Source organism: Trachinotus anak, unplaced genomic scaffold (assembly GCF_046630095.1).
Source record: "Trachinotus anak isolate AG129_WGS33_773 ecotype Australia unplaced genomic scaffold, CSIRO_AGI_Tana_v1 ptg000002l, whole genome shotgun sequence".
In the NCBI taxonomy this organism is placed as follows: domain Eukaryota; kingdom Metazoa; phylum Chordata; class Actinopteri; order Carangiformes; family Carangidae; genus Trachinotus; species Trachinotus anak.
This window is the reverse complement of record NW_027273853.1, coordinates 22152201-22172252: the sequence shown is the minus strand read 5'-3', so window position 1 is coordinate 22172252 and position 20052 is coordinate 22152201. Positions and strand designations below refer to the sequence as shown.

At 39.3% G+C, this 20052-nt stretch overlaps 1 protein-coding gene across 3 annotated transcripts in view; it reads right to left on the bottom strand.

The window, feature by feature from the left end:
* The window catches only part of kiaa1549la (KIAA1549-like a), a 104900-nt gene that overhangs the window by 45807 nt on the left and 39041 nt on the right, over positions 1–20052 (bottom strand). For all 3 annotated transcript variants that reach the window (XM_071506259.1, XM_071506251.1, XM_071506269.1), the window contains exons 3-8: positions 17002–17715; positions 14193–15014; positions 13339–13454; positions 9583–9805; positions 6574–6707; positions 5602–5770 (exon numbers count right to left, since the gene is read on the bottom strand). In XM_071506259.1, coding sequence (XP_071362360.1) covers positions 5602–5770; positions 6574–6707; positions 9583–9805; positions 13339–13454; positions 14193–15014; positions 17002–17715 — 2178 coding nt within the window. The remainder of the gene's footprint in view (positions 1–5601; positions 5771–6573; positions 6708–9582; positions 9806–13338; positions 13455–14192; positions 15015–17001; positions 17716–20052) is intronic.

Genomic DNA, 20052 nt, shown 5'->3' with positions numbered 1-20052 from the left:
CTGTACGTGAGCACATTTACATTCACTGAGCTCTTCTCCAACTTAAACAAGCTCACATCACTGAAGTGTTCAAGTCATTCACTGTGCCCCTTGGTGAATCTGTTCAACGGGGAGACAAATCCAGCGCTTTCATTTCATCAACACACCAGCTGGAAGATTTAGTTGCATAATTCCGAAAAAGAGGGAAAAAATAGAAAATGATCCCGCACCAATGTAATAATAAGCAAATATAAGATGATTGGTTTAAAGGATAAAGCTGTCATTATTCTATGTTTTTAATATTATCAACAAATCCCATGAAAAGACCAGAACAGTGTGTTAACCTCATCTTTCCACCATTACTACCCCATATGTGGCCCAAAGCACATTAGTTCCTACTAAACAATTAAATCAATCACAAATATGTATGTTTCATTTTTACAGTAAGAAGGGCTCAGTAACAGGTGGGCACGGCAGTTTTTAGCAAAAAAAATTACTCAAACTGAAGTAAATGTTTGGCCACTATTTGTTGTTGAGCAAAGGAAGATGTCGGGCGACAACAAAACATCACAACAAAGGAGACCTCTGTTTGTTTCCTGTTTCTGACAGTCACAACCTTAACAATGTGTTAATTACTATAACCACTTTGAGAAGGTCACCAAAGCTTAACAGTATTTACTTTACCCAAACCACAATCTTTCCCTGCATCTAACCAGACTTTAACTACAGCATTGCCATGACAACAGGTTTGCAAATGGTGCATGCAAGGACAGGGAAAAAACAAGACTTGTTCATTACTTATTTTAATAAGATACATAACTTCCTTTTAATCGCCTGTTTTTTTTTTTGTTTGTTTGTTTGTTTGTTTTTTGGCAGAATATACATTTGAATTTGCCATGCAGATGTCTGGGAAGTGGGACAGAGAGCTGTTGTGCTGTTTATCCTCTGAGGTAAAGATCATGAATGAAGAGTTCTCTCTTGGTTAAACGGCTACACATTGTAGACATGGAGGCAGCTGCCTGTTCACTGATTCCTGTACATATAAACAGTACAGGTGAAGGTCAGTGTTCAGGCTGCTTTGATCACAGGAGAAGTGATCATCCATCTGTGCTTTCAGTGTAACCAAAGTCAATGTGTCTGTACCAATGACAGTCTGGACTACTCACTGTTACCACTGATGTGTCTATGAATTCTTGATAATATTTGCTCAGTGTTACATGTTTAGTACAACCATCTGTTTTAAGGGAGCAGTCAGGATTTTTTGTAACATATAACATATATGTCCCGATAACAAGAGTGATGTTGCCATTTATGTTAACTATAAGGGAATATATTATTATTACATATACATATATGAAGATATAAGTTTATAACATACATGAAATACCAATAGTAACATTAGTATGAGCATATATTAAAAATGTCTATATGATGAATTTTGATATTGTATGAGATGTTGCGACCATATATGTTAGTGATATATATATATATATATAAAATTTATATTCTCAAGTTTATTAAAACAACATCCATATAAAATTTCTATATGCCTATACATGTTTTTCTTACTCATTTCTCATGAACTGCATCGGGGCATGTGAATTGTGATGTTTGGTTGTTTAGAGCACGCTCAAATAGATACTAATCTTATCTCGATAGGCTAAAATTAGCTTATTTGGGGGATATGGAATATAACACATTGCCTTTGGCATGATTCAGATGATAGGAGCTGTACAGCTGTTTGCCCTTTTAAAATCTCACAGATGGCATAAAAGGTTAGAGTGGAATACAAGCAGAGCTCATGAGGCTCATCTATGGGTCTGTAGTCTTTGACTGTAATGTATTTTAATAGATGCAACCAAATAAAACAAGTACAATATCTGTGTGAACTGCTGCAGTAAATAATGTTTACTGTGATGTATGATAGAAATTAATCACACTAAACATTATGATACATCTTTTATTTTTATTTCAAGAGATTGCAGCCTTAAATACTGAAAAAAGACGCAGCCGATTTGGAGCACGACACAGACCGCGCTGACATTTTCAATATTTAACCACAAAAAAACCCCATAATCTCTCCTGAACTTTACAGCAGCACTGATTAGTTACTTTTGGATACTTGGAGGCAGAGTTTCACAACAGGCTGAACATCAAACACATGTGATATTTGACATATAAATCTGTTAGAAAATAGATGCCTATTTCCACATCCAGCAAACATGGAGCCACATTAACATTCACCTGGAATCATGATTAATGTCTGCCTGATGAATGCCCAATATTAAGAGAAGATAACACAATTAAAAACTCATAAGCAATTTAACACACCTTTATTCAATACACTACAGCCCTATATGGTTTGGTATGACCAGTAGCTTTTGCTGGTTAATGTTAGCAAACAGATAGATGTTGTCGAACTGACATAAACGAACATGCCTGCTGACTTCTATTTGAGCTCCTATACTTTAGCAGGTCACAGACAAACATAATGATGTCTGTAATGCTGATGACTCAGGGCAAATTTAATGTGTCTCTCTCTTGTAATTAGTGGCTGCTGTTGTCTTGTTTTGTCTGCTGTTTGGTGCTCGGCAGGCAGCATACAAGGGATGCGTCAAAGCTTTTTTTTTTTTTTTTTCCTGCTGTGTTTGGAAAAGATTGATGAGAACAGGGAAATGGAATCAAAACACAGAAAAACCCAAACAATGAACTGAAAGGGGCAAAAGAAAAAGGGGCACAGAGGTTACGATACTCTGTGGGCACAATCCCTCTCACATTATAGCCATTTGAGCCACTGTTTGTAAAATATTGACTATATATTGTCCTATATATAAGTCCAGTCTATGCCCAACTATCGACCTCAAAAACATATTTAGAAAAACAAATCAGAACATTTTGTAGATAGGATTAAAACATGAGGTTCCCATGAGGCCATGTTATAGTCTGATATCCTTCTCTACTTACACAGTATTGAGTAATCTTGAATTACCCCCTCTGAGAAGCAGGTCAATCATAGGCTAAGTCGGGAGTCAAGAATTGCCGTGTAGTGGAGTCAGTGGGTCTCAGTTAGGCACCCTACATATGCTGTGTAAGTCTGTCTCAGCCCAGAAGCACTCTGCTACACAGAATGAGCAGGAGAACAACTGTTATGTAATGACTTTAAAATTAGCATGAAGAGACCAGACTCCTAACGTCCAGTTCTGTGGGCAGAAAACAAGCAGCAGTGAGCTGGGTTGGGTCATCTTCTATCCCCTTTTTAAGCTGCAAATAATTTTGTTCCTCTTGTGTAAATACTGAAATTCTTCACTGCTTGTGGTTCTACCATCCTACCTCCAACCTCTGTCTGTTTAGACTTTCAAGACTGAAATAAAGCTCTGAGTGCAAAAATCTTTTTTTAGGATCAAGCTCAGCTCAGTGCACTTGTTCCCTCCCTGCTGCTGAAAAGTGAACAAAAACACTGGCATTGTCACTATCCTTCTTACATTTTCATGTCAACCTTCACAGCTTGAGGGTAACATTAAAGCTCGTTATAAAAAAAAAAACATGCCTCCCTCACACTCTTCTGGCACATTAGTGAGTTAGGATTTTGTGCTGTAACAATATTTAATGCAAGACGTACATGATCAGCATGTCCAACCCTATTAGGTGTTTGGGTTGGAGAAATATAATGCAAACAGTGCAAAAAAGTGAAGTAACACAGGAAGGAAATGAGCCAATACAAGTGGGAGAGATGATGAAAGATTTCTAGATGTAAAAAGTCACCTGAACTATAAATGAACATAGACAGTAAAGGAGAGAAAAACTCTCCGTTTTGTCAGAGTAAGCTAAAATAACACCCCTTAGGGCAAAACGTCAAGTCAGTAGAATATTCACACCAATCCTGGTTAACAATATATGCTTTTAAATGTCAGGTTAGATGAAGCTCTTCAAATGGCAGTCACACATTATGTTGTTTTTGATGTAGCTGTGGAAATTAGCTCTGGTGTGACTTGATGTGTTACTGCATCATTTAGGTAAACATTTCAAATTGGATATTTATGTTAAACATTCAATATGTCAGAGCAACTTTTAAAATGGCCATTCATTTTAACCTCCAGCCCTCTGTAAATAATTACAAATTCATCATACTTGTGCTCCAGTGCTGCTGAGAAGATGGCTTGGAGGTATATCAAGTGAATGAGTATTGAGCAAGCATCCGGACTGAACTGTAATTTGTTAGCTAGTCATTATTAATTGTGGGTTAGACAATGCTAGCCATGTCTTTATAAGCAGCCCTTAGAGCAAAACAAATCGTTGTTGCTTTGATTGCTCAGAAATAAGCAATGAGCAATGAATGAAATGTCCAGAGGCAGTGGAGCTGACTCATTGTAGTGGCTGGCTGCTCAAAACATCCAGACAAGTTACCTGATGACTTCACTTCACATTTGAATACATGTATTTTTTCATTCTGCTGTAAGTGCTGTGATCATCAGACCTGTTTGGATTAAACATAAATAACTATATGTGAATGTTTAATGGTATCGACTTTACTGATTTGCTATCAAATGAAGTCAACTCAAATAATCTCTAGTGGTATCTAGCCATGTATTTAGTGCTGGTTTTATTTGTCCAGGATTTAAGTTATCTGTCTGATTTCTGCCTCCACTCCAACACAGTGGAAGTGAATGAAAATTAGTTTTTGGTGCTGGCAGCACACAACCTGAATGATGTGATAAACATTCCTGCTGCTGGTTTCTCACCATTGCACTGGCAAATATTTGGTCGCAGTAGCATGGCAAGAAACTTTGCAATACACCAACAAAGGTGCTAACCTAACACCTCAGATGGTTTGCTACACAGAACCATCTGGGAAGGCTTTGCTGGAAACTGTCTGAAAATAGGGAGGTTTACGTCACCAAAAACGGAAATATCAAGTAAATTTAATAGAAATCAGGCTTTTTTCAGGGATTAAGAAATTGCTTAATTTCCCACTTTCCTGCCAGAATGAAAGTAAATGACGCCTTAAAGTTAGTGCAAACAATTCCTATAGGCTTATGACTTAGAAACCCCCTGGCTGTACAAAGGCAGTGTTGGAACAAACTATATAACTAAAAGCTCTGATGCATTATTACTCCAGAAAGTAGAACTCTATATAACATCATAATGGTGAGAAAAAGATGAGAAACAAAGGAAGACAGTCTGGTTGGAAAGGGGTTCATCCAGTAAGATAATGACCCAAAATATTAGAAGATACGAAGCAGACAGTGGGTTCACATGATGAAGAGCAGCACAGTCTCCAGACCTAAACATCATAGAGCTGGTTTGGGATGAACTGGACAGAAGGTGAAACCTGAAAGTTCACCATATTTGTCAGAGCTTCTGCAAAAATGTTGGGACAAACTTTCCAAACAATGTTTTCTTTCCATCGTAGAAAGAGGTCACAAGTTTGTTCAGCTACTGAATGATTCAAACATTTAGATTAAATTTAGCTCAAGAAGAAGATTTCATGACTCCTTGTAATCTCTGAGATTAAAAAAAAATGCTGGAAAAATTGAGTTGTTCCTAAACTTTTGACCTGTAGTGAAATACATCATCACCACAGCTGCCCTTTAGGACCTTAAGATTAATTGTGGGTTTACTTACGCTCAGCGATGACCAGGGGTGGGTAGAACAGGAAGTAGCCCACCAGCTCAGCAGTCAGCTGGTTAAGAAGACCACTGGAGATTGTCCCGTTAAGAATGGCATCCTGATTCTTTACCACATACACCAGCATGACTGACGGAGAGCCTGGCTCCTGGGACACACTCTGGATCTGAGAATAAACACACAAAAACATTTTAACATTTTAATATTTATTTCAATCCACCAATCAAATAAGTAACTTTATGCCCCACAGGTACAATATTGGAAAGAATATCCAATTCTTTATTTATAGCAAACATACAAACAGGCACATGTATAATTCAGACATTCATACAGAAATGTCTAATGGTATCATACCAAATGTCTAAGATGCCCATAAAGAATGCATAACAGAGCTCCAGACACAGTATGACACTTTGAATGAACAATGTTTTTTCCTTCTATAATAAGATCTGTGTGGTGCTCTGAAAATAATGTGACTGAGTCACCACAGTAAAGTGGATGATGATACAAGATACGAGGAATTCCTATTACATTCTTCCATGAGTATTAATATTTCAGAGGATGAATTATGAATGGACCCTATATCTGCCTCTGCTTGCTAAGACCTACTTTATGATTATGATGGTGTGTGCATGTACATGTATATCCTTCAGTTATGAGAATAACTTGACAGCCAGACAGAAGAACAGAAAATGAGGGAATGAGGGAAAGAAGCAGAGAACAAAAGGAGGAACATATAATAAATCAGAAGAATGAGCTTTGATTGTGTCTCTGGAAATAAATGTAGTGACTCCCTCCTTTAAGCATATATAGCTGCTGTAGCAGGCATATAAAGAGTTGTTTTGCTTTAAGTTCCGGAATTTTACCTTTATGACTCAGCCTGATGAGTGTGCTATATGCATACAGTATATGACATACTTGGCTGTCTGCATGTTGCACTAATAATAGCCTGTATGAAACATGCAGTACCTCCACCGTGAGTCTGTTGTAAGTCTCCAGCACTTTGTCCTGAGCTTCATCAAAGGCATTCTCAAGCCTCTGCTCCAACATCTGGACAAAACTGCAGGAGTAGATGTTGTCTGTTGGGCCGACGAACCTCAACACTGTGGGGGGGACAGAAATTTTATTTTATTTCTCACGCTTTTGCAAAATAAGTAATATAGGGAAGAGTAAAATAAAGGTTGACATTTTTGCTTTGACATAATATATGTGTGGTATCCAGCACAACTATGTATCTATTATCACCTCTGAAATTTGATTTCAGACACTTATTCAATTTAATCTTCACTTATAAGCATGCGTCATAAACTTGTTAAACAACAACCAATTAACCAATTGATTAATTTACTTGCTTAATTTTTGAAATATTAAATGAAAATGTAGTAGTTCTTTTTCCACAGTATCCAAAAGTGCAAATAACTAGAAACTAAATTTGTGTCACTGGAAAATAAAGTAAAACTTTATGTTTTGAAAATCTTACATATATAATTAATGTAAAAATTTCATAATAATGGGCCTAACACTAAGCCTTGAGGAATCCCACAAAAATGTATTTGAAAAATGTTGAATTAATTGTGTTTACCTGAATATAGCTTACCCAGCAGGCACTTGTCATCAACTGACTGTAACGACTCTAACATCTGACGGACATTAAATTTTAGCTGGAAATAAAACTCAGGTTGACATCTGAACCCAAGGCTGGCCATTGTGACATTTAGCCGAGGGTTCATGTGGATTTTGGTTCCTTAACAACACAACTTTAAACCAATAAAATATTTATGTCAGCGGTCGTCAATATACTACGTCAAACTGATGTTGGCATTAGACGTCATCCTGATGCTGAATTTTGGTCACATGACACCACAACTTACATTCAACCACATATAAAAGTCTAACAAAGCTGGTGTCCAACTGCGTGTCTGCTGATATATGATATACCCCCTCCTGTATATTGATATCTATTGACATTTCCTCCACAAATTCCATCAATGCCAGTGAAGTTGTTATTATTTACAGTTTAAACAGTTAAATACAAATGCATCTGCAACAATCTACTTCATGTGGAATCTGTATCTAGGGCTGGGTTTTAGGTATTAAAGAAAGTAGCGCTCTAGATAGATGTTGTCTGTGTGACCGATAAACCTAAGCAGACAGAGAAAGAGGATTATCGCCCCTATCTAGAATGAGAACAACTAAAAAGAGTTGTCTGTCAGCATCACACAGCTCCACACTGGGAGGACCAAGGTAAACAATATTGGGTCCATCAGCAGATTATAGAGGATGTTATTAATGTTGTCTCAGTCCTTTTACCGCAGTTGCCCTCCATTCTTTCTCTGCACTCTGTCTTTCTCTGTTTTTTTAAAAACCTCTAAAAGGACAGGGATGGGAGAGGTGGAACAATATTCTGACCTAAATTCAAAACACTATGGTGCTTATGAGTACAGGCTTCATCTCCCACAAAAACGCAAAGAAGTCCTTTTTTCTCGCTGGTCTCTTAGTCTGCAACACTTTGCAGGCACATACCCTGTTGACCCAGTTGGTAATCGTATGCAAATTGTGCTGTGGATGGTAAATCGGCATATACTGTGTATTTATGGTTTATGAGCTGAACAAGTGCTGCTTCAAGTGCCTCCTTCTTGCACAGCTAACTAACACGGGAAAAGTCTTTACTGGTGTATAAATTACAGAATTACAAACCAGGCACATACTGTACTGGGCTAGCGGTGAATTGCGAGTGAGAACTGCAGCTGGAGGCTGAAATCTGGCTTCTAAAAACAAACAGAAAGACAGGAGAGAGAAAACTGGAGGTGACAGTATGTCACCCAGTTTTTTTTTTTAAACTGTGTGTAGTCTGTGAGTGGTGTTAATTAAACTTTTAGCTTAGTCTGGGTTTAGTAAAGTAGGCTACTAACATCAGTTACTTAATATCTTTACAGAAAATCCTGAGTGTTTACATTTTGCTCATCCTTTAGCTGACATCTAAATTGTGGTTATCATGGTTATGATGATATAATAAACCAATAACATTAAATTTTAAACAGTAAAGGATGGAGTTTAGTAAGAATATAGAATATTTAAGTTCACTGAATGCAGAATGTTGCATGAATGTCTGCACAGTGTCATATTTTCAGGGTGGGGTGCATCAATATCCATGTGATATCTTTTCATGGGGCCCAAAATCCCTGACGGCCCCCCTTGGTGGGACTATCAGAGGGATCAGCTGCCTGACGGTGCTTGAAACAAGACTGAAACAAGACTGATGAATGTGCAGTTGGTTTGTCTCTTACCTTTTACATTAGTAGTAGTAGTTATTTAACCATCTATTTACAAAAAACAAATAAAATCTACATATAATGGCATTTATACAGTAAATAACACCACTGTCAAAATCTAACTAATTCTGTCTAGTGAGCTGACTCTCATCTGACCACTCTGGACCAATGTAAATTTGAAATTCTTAGTTTAGGAAAGTAATCGGTTTCCAATCTGCATATACATCAATTTGTTAATTGCACTGATTTTCCTTCCCTTGTTCTCACAATACTTGATTAAGATGTGTGTGTGTGTGTGTGTTTGTGCGCGTGCACAGGCAGAAATGTGTTTTTTTAAGAGGCTTAAGAGGCTGACTAAATGAATGGACCAATTTTCCTTTGCTCTGCAATCATGGGAGTTTGTATGGGATTTAGGGTATCAGAGAAGAGTAAAGGAGAGCAGACATGTAATCAGAATTTTCTAATTTTGTCTCTGCTCTACTCTTCCCATGTGTCTCCCTCCCAGTACTCTCATTGCATTTTCTATCTCTTTGCTCACCCTCTGCTCACACTCTCCTTTCTGTGTATCTCTAACCTCTGCTGTTCTTTAACCTTTCACACCTCACCTCCAGTACGAACATCATCAGACCATAATCAAGCTTCTTTGTTGGATTCAGTTCGGTAAAGGTTGTTCTATCTTATCATATTTTCCATCAGGTTTCATCACCTGTTTTCAGCTGCAGGTGAATGCTCAGAGTGGGCACCCAGGTTGCCACGGGAACGAGGACTGCCTTAACCAATGGGGTATGCTGCCTGATGTCTGACAGCAGCCTGTCAAAACCGTAAACATTCAGCGCCTCAACCACCAAGGAGGAAATGTAGACAGTTTTGCCACTGGTCACATAGTAACCCAACGTCACGTTGTGGGGGCTGCAGTCATCACGTTCCACCTGTGACACAGACACAAAGAAAAGGAAACATTCATTTTTTTAACAACATGGCTGTGCGTATATCTACTAAAAACATGGTGCCTTTAATTCAAAGCACATACAAACAGTATCAGAGAAGAAATCAGTGCTACCAGGTGAAACAAGCTTTTCTCACACATGTACTTGAGCTATGGGTTTAGAATACAAATGCATCCGATGAATATTTATAATCTTTTTTTCTATTAAAGCCAAATCTGCCTTGAGGGCATATTTTAGCTTGAGCCTTCAACAGTCATAAATCTGACTAACTGTGTCCTGGAAAAACACATACAGACAACAATCAGTGGTGAGTCAAGGCTTATATTTCTGGAGCTATAAACCGCCCACTTTCCTCTACCCTCTACCTTCAACTGCTCTGAGCAGCTGTAGGTGTTGTTACTATGGTCCTCTCCTCTCCTCTCCTCTATACTCTCCTCTCCTCTATACTCTCCTCTCCTCACCTAGCTGACTGCCCCAGGCTTATTTTTTTCTCAAAAAAAACACATCCCTCTTAGTGAAACTGTATCTCATTACTTCTCCCCCTCCTCTGCTCTCCTCTTGTATTTTTACCTACAAAAATTAAACAAGATTCACCCTCTTTTTCAAACTATACCTACCTGCCATCTTCATTTAAGCCACGTTCTATTGCAAGCACTTGCCAAAGCCTTAGGCCCACTTTTTCACACAGCCCTTTAGTTTTTAATTATACTCAGCGACTTATTCTTTTATTACAACAATCCACCTTTGGGTTTTGCATTTCATTAGAAAATAAAAGGAGAGCTTTCAGATCTTTCACGTTAAGTCTTACCTCAAATGGAATGAGCGAGGAATTCAATTTTAACAATTTCCTTCAGATGTTTCTACGTGCTGCATGTTTTATGTCCTGACTGTCAGGGATTTTATATCATGCCCTCCTACACCAAGAGCCTCTCTGATGTCTATTTAGAAAATTGAGTGATTTATTTCTTATTTTCTTCCGCCCTGTGAGGCAATCCTCTAACCATGAAAGATGTAATGTTTTCCAATGTCAAACAAAGGTATACTTTTGGTTAACACTTTATCTAAGCCCCCTCTATTTGGCATTCATTATCAGTATATAAACAATTAATAACAAATTAATAAATAAACGTTTAATGCTGTGGGGAGTATATGACATTTTTTTATTAGTTTATTAATGCATTAACAACTATAGCTCCTTCTATGCATGCTAAACTGGTATATAAACCATATATAAACAGTATAAAATGTAGTTATTATTAATCATATGCGATATCATCTCATATACACACATTTATTAAACAATTTAACACATTTGTAGGTTTGATGTTTTCTGTTTTAATAAAAATATTGATTTAAGTGTTACAATGTATCTAAAGATAAGGTGGATATATGAATACATCATCAGGACATGAGAATAAATAATTATATACTAATACAAACATACTGTGTTATCAAGCAGTTATCAAAGCTATGGATGATTCATAATGTAAAAAGGAGTCACAGTTGTTGACAAATACATTGCTAACACTTTAAAATGTCCTTCTGTTCACAGCTACACTATAATGTGCCATAGCATGTTAGAAACAAACATTTATTAATTGCTTGTATACCACTTCAAAATGCTTAACAGTGGAGTGTGTCTGCCAGGTTGTTTTTGTTGTGTTGTATCGAATGAAGCCAACCAGACCTGACCTCACCCCTCACCCTCTGTTGTCACTTCTCTCTCCCTGCCAATATTTGAAAGCTGTAAAAATCTTGCAAGCAATTATGGTTAACCACATTGTACAGGGATGCATCACATTAAATACCGCTGCATGGTAATTTCATGCTGTTTGACAATCCCAGTCCCTGCTAAAGCCAATATTAACATCAACAATGCCTCATAACACTGTCTACATATCATGCCTTTAAAACCTCTGGCAAATTTTATACCTTGTTGTTGTCTCTGCTGTCTCTCAACAGACTGATCCAGATTGCCAAATAACAGTGTCTATGTTATCTGATGGAGAGGATGAGAACTGAGGTCTGTGTATGTGTATGTGTGTGTGTGTGTGTGTGTGTGTGAGGCAGGGGGGGTAGATGAAAGTGGACTGGAGCTTAGAGACACTGAGTCACTCCCAGTGCAGGAGGCTCACAAACAACTGGATAAAAATAGAAAAAGCAGGCAGATGAAGACAGAAGACAGACAGACATTGAGTGAAGAGAGGCAGGTGGACAGGCAGAGAGGCAGGCAGGCACGATGGGCAGACCAACAGACAGGGAAGACAGACAGGTTGGCAGAAAATCAATCGACTTAAACCGAAGGAGCAGCCAGATAGGGGAGATGGAGAGGGGAGCAGTTGGAGGAATGTAAATATTGAGAAATATGAAGGGAGAGGGCAAGAGGGCAACTGTTTGAGAGCAGGAAAAAACACAGAAGATGAAGAAACAGAAATAGACTCAATCGAAAAGAACATAGGGGAGGCTGGACAAATCAAGACAAAGACAAAAAAGATGAGCACAAAGAGCAGCAGAACGGAAAGATCACTTGACTTCACTGCTGTGATGCAGGAAAAAAGAAATCACTTATTACAGATTTATTTGCCATTAACATGTGTGTATGTGAGAGAGAGTATCTGTGTAATAACCTCTCTAAGCAAACACTGCCTTAGTGTTAGACAGGTTTCTGATCTGACTTGAACACAGGTGTAGAAAATTATGAATACTGTAGAATACTGAACTGATGGCAGCCTAAACATGAAGAGCCAACACTGGCAAAATGTAAATGTAGAGTTTTAACTCATGAGCATCAGATAGAAAAGCACTTTTACATCTAATTTACATTCAAAGCATGGAGACCTGATTTAGTTGGGATCACTGAAGTCAAAAGTGCAATGGGTAAAGTTAATAATCTACAATTTATCCTCTCTGTAGATGCTGCTTTGTACAGCATATCTGATGAGGCAACACTGTATTCAAATACTAAATTAAATGAATTTCCTATGGGCCACTTGCCTGTGTTTACTAGCCACTTACTTGCTAATGAGCTTTGTATACTGACCTACAACTTGTGTTTCCTGACAACTTTCTGCTTACATACAAAATTAAGTTAATTTCATATGAACCTCTCCCCTGTGTCTACTAAACTGACCTATGAGTACTAGCAACTGCCAGTTCCTGGTGGGTAGTTGGTCGCTGTTTACTTGGCTTTGTCCCAAGATGCATATTTTCCAAGTTCATGAGTTAGTCATGCACCAATAAAAATTAGGCGTATCTAGGTTTTACTTAGCTAAGAAATCCTGATAAACTTACTCCATGCACCTTGCCACTGACCCGTATTTGCTAGCACCTGCAGAATGCTAATTAGCTGCTGATGTAAATCTACTAGCCAAAGACCTGTTTATTACGCAGTTCATTAGTTACTCTGGTCTTTATTAGCTTCTAACCTGTGTACTAGTCATGGCCCTGTGGTTACAAGCTAGTGAGCTGTGTTTAATAGCCACAGGCCTTAGCTGAACTTTGTAAGACAAACTGACCTGAGCAGAGGCAGTGGAGTCATTCAAGGCTCTCTGCAAGGCATGGCTCAGTCCTTTAGAGAGATTCTGTTTAAGGATCAGGTCCAGGCGGTTCCTGCGCAGCTCAATGGACAAAACTGTGAAGGAAGACAAAGAACTTGTTTAGTGACTGTTCATATTTGGCTCGCAAGTATAACTGATAACTGTACCATAGGTCTAAACTCGCTTTGACCACACCTATAGCCCAAGAAAAATCTAGGGATTCAGTTTCTCACTCAAGAATATTTACTTCAGGAAGATGTAACTGTGGTCACAAGAGCTTGGCCTCTGTGACTGTGGAAACGTGATGCCAATTCCTTAGTAATACCACACCATCTCTGGTAAATGCAACCAAAAGCTACAGTCTCCAGCTTCCTATTAATTAAACTGTTTACACTCAAGGAAAATCTGCCCTTGCTTTTGTGCAAGTTTTAATTAATTTGTGTGCATGTAATTACAGCTTGGTCACAGAATAGGTACACTGTGCCTAAGCTGAAATGGTATTTCATGTGTATTCATCATTACTTTGTTATCATTGTTCCACAAGAATAGCCAGAGCCTGAACATAATGTTGAGTATGTTGTTGGTAATTGATAAGGGACAGGCAGTACCTGAAGTTACAGCAAAGTATTTTTTTTATGTTGTTTGTTAGCTTGTTAGCTTGTAACCTCAGCAACGCTGACCTTTAAAATCCAAGATGGCTGCTCTGCACATCAACAGAGGTGAAAGCTGTACTAATGTTGTTTATTAGCACTTCTGTCTTTATTTGCATCTCATTAATCAGTTGTACACAGTACTGTCCAAGTAATTCCATTAGTGGGACATTAGTCTCCTACCTGTTCTGACCCAATACTTCTCGGTCACGTTGCATGGTAGAAGACTTTCCTCTGCAGTGGTACTGGAAGGAGGTTCTGTGCTTGTGGTAGAAGGTGGTGTAGTTTGTCCCAGGATGAACACAGTGGTGACAGGTACCGTTGTTGTTGAGGTTGTAGTTGTAGTAGTAGTTGTAGTGGTGGTGGCAGCAGTAGTCGTAGCAGGTGTAGTAGTAGTAGTAGTAGTAGTAGTAGTGGGAGAAGGAGTAGTTGTGGTGGTGGTGGTTGGGGGTACAGTCGTGGTGGTGGTGGTAGGGGCAGGTGTGGTTGTTGGGGTTGTTGTTGGCTGAGTCGTAGCCACTGTGGTCAGTCTGAGGCTCGTCGTTTGCTGCGTGGTTGTAGCAGCAGTTATATTTCGTGGTAATGTTACAGCACTCACAGTGGTCGCCACCTGTGTTGACACCTCATCAACAGTCACAGTAAGAGTGGTCGTTGAGGGCGTCGTCGTGGTTACTGTTGTCAGCTGAAAGCTGTCGCTGGTCACAGTGTCCTGGCTTGTGTTGTTTGAACTCATGGTGGATTCTGGTGTTTGTTGTCTTGCAGTTGTGGATAAAGGTAAAGTTGACGTGGTGGTGGGTGATACAGATGTCCTTATGGAGGTGCTTGATGTGGCTGTGTGCTGTGAGGTGTTCCTGGTGCGCACGGGCACGGTGGTGTTCCATTGGTGGGTGGAGAAAGGGCTGGTGACATTGGCAGGAAGTGTGACATCATGGTCGCCCACTGTGGACAGGAGTGACTCAGGGACAGTTGGGAGGTCCCAGGCTGGCAGGCTGCTTACTGACTCCTCTGCAAGGAGGAAAACAAATGGAGATCAAAAACACTAAAGGAAAAGTGTTGTGATGTTTTTCTTTTTGTGAACAAATCTCAAAAAAGGCCAAAAGCAGGGATGAATTGATCCAACAATGGATTGTCTAAGTATTCAAACCTTGCTATATATCCCATTCCTTTGTGCCATAGAGATTCATTGTTGTCCAAAAAATATAAAAATTTAATTCATTACACTGAAAAGACAGTTGAGTCCAGATTTATTTGGACCCAAATGTATATTAAAATGAAAATAGGGAAATATTTGGAGCTGAAAACAGTCACCCAACAAATGCACTTTTAACTCCTTTTAGAAATGAGACATTTTATTAGTAAGAACTCAGGGGCTTGGGATATACAGCCACAGACACTGTAGGAAAGTCTGAAAAAGGTCTGGCATGTTTCTAGACTTTGGTTTTTGTTTGGAATTTGTTTCTCAGAGAGGGATCTAACATGAGGACAAGATGAGTAGGTTACTGTCAGTTTAATAATACATTAGTGCACAGTAGTTCAGATAGAAGATAGAAATCCAATTTCAATGTGCCAACTGGGAAAGCATTTTAATGGCAGACCTTCATTTAATCCTTCTATATCATCTTGAGATGGGGAAAAGGAGTCTGGAGTGAACGAGAGGGAGGTAATCAGTCCTTTCAGACTGAGAGTGATCCAAAGTCCCTCTTATGCTCCACTCTCATCATCACATGAATATGTGTTGTATTGTCACTGTGATGTCAATTACCTTGTTGATGATGTCACTGTTATTGTGATAATGAACTAACAGTAGGTGGGGTGATGTGGAGGTGGTGGAATGGGAAAGGATCATGGATGTGTTAAGAAAGCTGGATACAGCTCCATAAATAAGACTTGCTGCCTATTTAACCTCATAGGCCACCATTAGAAAAGAGACGTCCATAAAAGTGTTGACAAGACACCTCTAACTGCATTCAAGATCAACAATTGTTCTTTCTGTTGTGAGTTTTTAACCCTTTATATTTGTAAAACTGTCCCACAAACTGGAAAAGTGAGTCGGGTATCCCATTCCTATAATACATCCATGGACAGGACACGGTGAGGACAAAAATAACGATGATGATGTCAATGGGATGATAAGATGATGTCTCTTTAGTTGGCCATAATGGTAGTAATACAGATCATTGCAATGTGATGACAGTGGTTATTAATAATGAGTGATGAAGACTTTCATAACAAAGTTCATTGTGTGAAGATGTAGTGAAGGGTCTATGTAGCCAAAAAAGCTAAAGCTTGAACAAAACAGTGACACTAAAAGCTTTATCTAGCTAGCCAATTAATGCTAACATGGTGAGTTGGAAACAGATAACTTTTCAGTATTTCCTGCTGACTTGTTTAAAACAAGACCCCTGTAAAGAAATCCTGAATATCTTCATGCCCATATATTCTACTTAATATTGTGCTAAAAGAGGCTAAAGCCACTTGTCCAAGGTAAAAAGCCAGCATCCTCACCAGTGGATCATTGTTCTCATATTGCAGGGTGAAGCCAGTTAGCTCTTTTATAGTACAATATTATGATTAAAAACATAAAACTACTCTGTTTGGATGCTAACAATATAAAAAAAAAACTTGGACAAACAACACAGAGGTCAGATTTATGCTTATTAACTACATGTTTCATTTTTTAGACTTTTAGGGCTGAGGACACATTCTAGTAATGTATCTAGTATCATTATTATTAGATATTTTGTTCTATCTAGTAATAATATTGCTAGCTAGCTAATACTAGCTAATACTTCTTGACTTTGAAGGTACAGAAAGTAGTTAGCCAAGAATGCTAATTTGCAAATTCAGTTAATGCCGATAAATACGAAGTTTAATCAATTCTCACAGTTTTAACATTTTGGGAAATCAAAGCTTGACAGACCTGCTGGTGAATCAGACTGTAAAAAATTAACAGCTGAAATATTTTCAAACGACAGACAACTTGGCACCATACCCAGACTGAAGCTGTTGTTGCTGTTGAAGGAGCTGCTATTGATAGCAACCAGAGAGGCGTTGTCTGATCCTGCCATCCTTGTGTCTCTGTTACTGGGTGGGGAGGAAGAGGATAAGGAGGAGGAAGGCAAAGAGGATGCTTTTGTCGTAGAGGAGGATGAAGAAGAGGAGGAGGCCTTGGATGACGATGAAGAGGAACTTTTGCTCCAAGCAGCTTTAGACAGCAGTCCTAAAGGTTTTCGCACTGCTGGTGCCTGTAGCTCAGCTGTCTCTGCTAGCATGGTGAGGACCGATGAAAAAGCTGCCTCCTCTCTTTGGCCCTCTCCATGTGTACGCAGCCTCTGCTGCCCCAGCCAGGCAGCTGGGTCCCTGGACATGTTTGGCAGGTCACCCCCCTCCCTGTCCACTGGCCTCCATTCAGTCCCAACTTCAGCCCAGGCACCAGTTCCTGTCATAATCTCAGTCTCTGCAAAGACTTTGCCACCTGCTTCAGTGTGCACTCCTGCTTCTGTTTCAGTCCAAACTGCTGTTCTGGCTTCAGCAAACACTTTGCCCTCAGACCAAGCTCCAGGACCGACGTCAGTCCCATCCATCACATCTTTGTCTTTAGCTCCAGCTTTGTCTCCATTCCCGGGGGTGGCTGAGAGGTTGGAGGGCACTGCGGGGTCCAGAGGCAAAACAGCCCGTCTCAGTGACTCATGATGCCCTCCCTCAGCTGTGGTAATAGAGACACAAAGGGGGAAAGGAGGCATGTGGGAGAGGGAGAGGGAGAAAGAGGATGAAAGGAAAAGCAGAAATAGTGTTTAATTAGGAGTTCTGAGTCTTTCACTCATCAGTCCCACAGGCCAGGCAGCAACTTCTTTGGAAATTCATCCATCATGCCCTTCCATACACATAAACACACACATGCACAAACACACACAGCTGCAGTCCTTAAATCATTAGTCCTCATAATGCCACCACAACTGTTCAACTGCCAGGAGATTTAAAACTGCTCTGCTCACACTCACACATACAGTCACCATGAGAGCACACACACTTCTCTTCTGCTCTGTGTCAAATACACACATATGCATATTCTTCCTCTTTCTCTCCTCTGTCTCATACACACTTATCCAAAGGGATAAAAAAAAAAAAACAAAACTCTAAAACTGCGACTGTGGAAAAATAGTAATAATGTCTAAAGTAGGTCACTTATGTTTTTAGAGGATAAAGCATAGGGAATTAATTTAGATGTTCCAGAGTGCATAAATGAGGACACGCGCACACGCACACGCACACACGCGCACACACACACACACACACACACACACACACACACACACACACACACACACACACACACACACCCTAATCAGCTGTTATTTCACAGATATTAATCTGATCTGTTAGGTTAGCCATGTTAGCCCATGGATTTATTATTCCTAGAACATACACAACCACTCAGGCTCAGGCTCAGCTCATAACTCAGACTGAAATATATTTCCTGAGCAAAGTTTGGTGTGAGTAACTTGTAAGTGATGACATTTTTATGGAGTGATTTTCTTTTTTTTAATTTGACACCAAATGAGACAGATACTCTACATGGAAACGGAGCAGCAAAGATACCAGCCGCTCAAAGCAGTTAGCTTCAGCCATTATTTCCATTTTGTGAACTGTCTGCATCTCCTCTGTAGCCTCAACAAAGCCTGAAAGTTTGGCAGACTGAAGCGATTATCCTGCCATAATACGTTCGGTCTCAAAGGCACCTGGTTGTAGTGGAATTGAAGGATAAGAAAGAATAAGGTTGACCGTCTGACTGGCTTGTTGGCTGCCTCACTGGGTGACACGGTTTATGGCATCTGCTACTTTGTCCTAAAGATGGCAGGTTTGGCTTTGGTATCACTGCAGGCTGACGTTAACTTTCTTTTGTTCTCCATGTAAGTGGGAGAATAATGTTGGGCACACACTCATTTCAGCCTGCAAATGTATTCAGTGTGCATGTGTGTCACACACTTCCCACACTCCCTATGCCTCTGCGGAGGACTGGTTAATTAAAAGACAGTGATTCTGAGCAAGAGAGGCTTTACAGGACCAGCTCTGGGCTTAGCAGCTGTATCCTCTGGACACCTCATATAAACCATTTCAACCACCACGCTATTAACTACCACCACTGAGCAATCTGTTCCTTGTTACAGGACATGACATCATAAATGTTACTAACAGAAGAAATTAATCCATTGATAATTTATATTTTAGCTTCTTTGGGGTCTATGTCGAGTGGTAGTCCCAGCATCCAGGGCTCCATTAGTCAGTTTGAGAGAGGAGAAAACAACAAAGCTAGAAATGGCAGGAGCGATTATTCAAGCACCACAGGGAGAGCAACATGCTTGTTAAACTTAACTGAGGATTTGTCTCTCTTTTGGTTCCAATTCATCTCATCCAAAACCACTACACCATCCAGTGTTTCGCTGGCTCTGAACAGATGGTGATGGCAAAGGGGGTAAATGTTGAGCTCCACCTGAACGCAAAGATTCCCTGCTAACATGCTTTTAACTCATTTTGAAAAAAATGTGTATATGTTTAAAGAGAGATTGTTCTGTTTATATGGTGCAGCAGTATTTTCATGTGTTAGCTTAAACTTTGGATAAAGTGTGTCTATCTCAACCACTTCTGCTCATACAGCTGTCTCTACAGTCTAACATCAAAAACCCTCAATCAAAGCCGCACTGAAATTACTGTACATAGCAATTACCTAACAATAGCAAGCACTGTTATTTTAAACCAATTATATTAAAGCAACACTAATCAATATTTGTATAAAAACTAGACAAATAACCCTAAACAAAGAAAAATCTATCTAATATTAAAAGAAGTAATTTGTTGTATTGATCCTACATAGTATCATCAAATATTGCAGTTCACCTGTGGCAGAAAGTAGCTGCTTTCAGCAAGAGCTGTGGTAAACAAATTACATACTACCTGCCCAGTACCAAGGCCACAAAAACAAAAGTTAACAACAAGTTGATGAACATAGTGGAGTGTTTAACAGCTAATGTGCCAGATAGTTCCA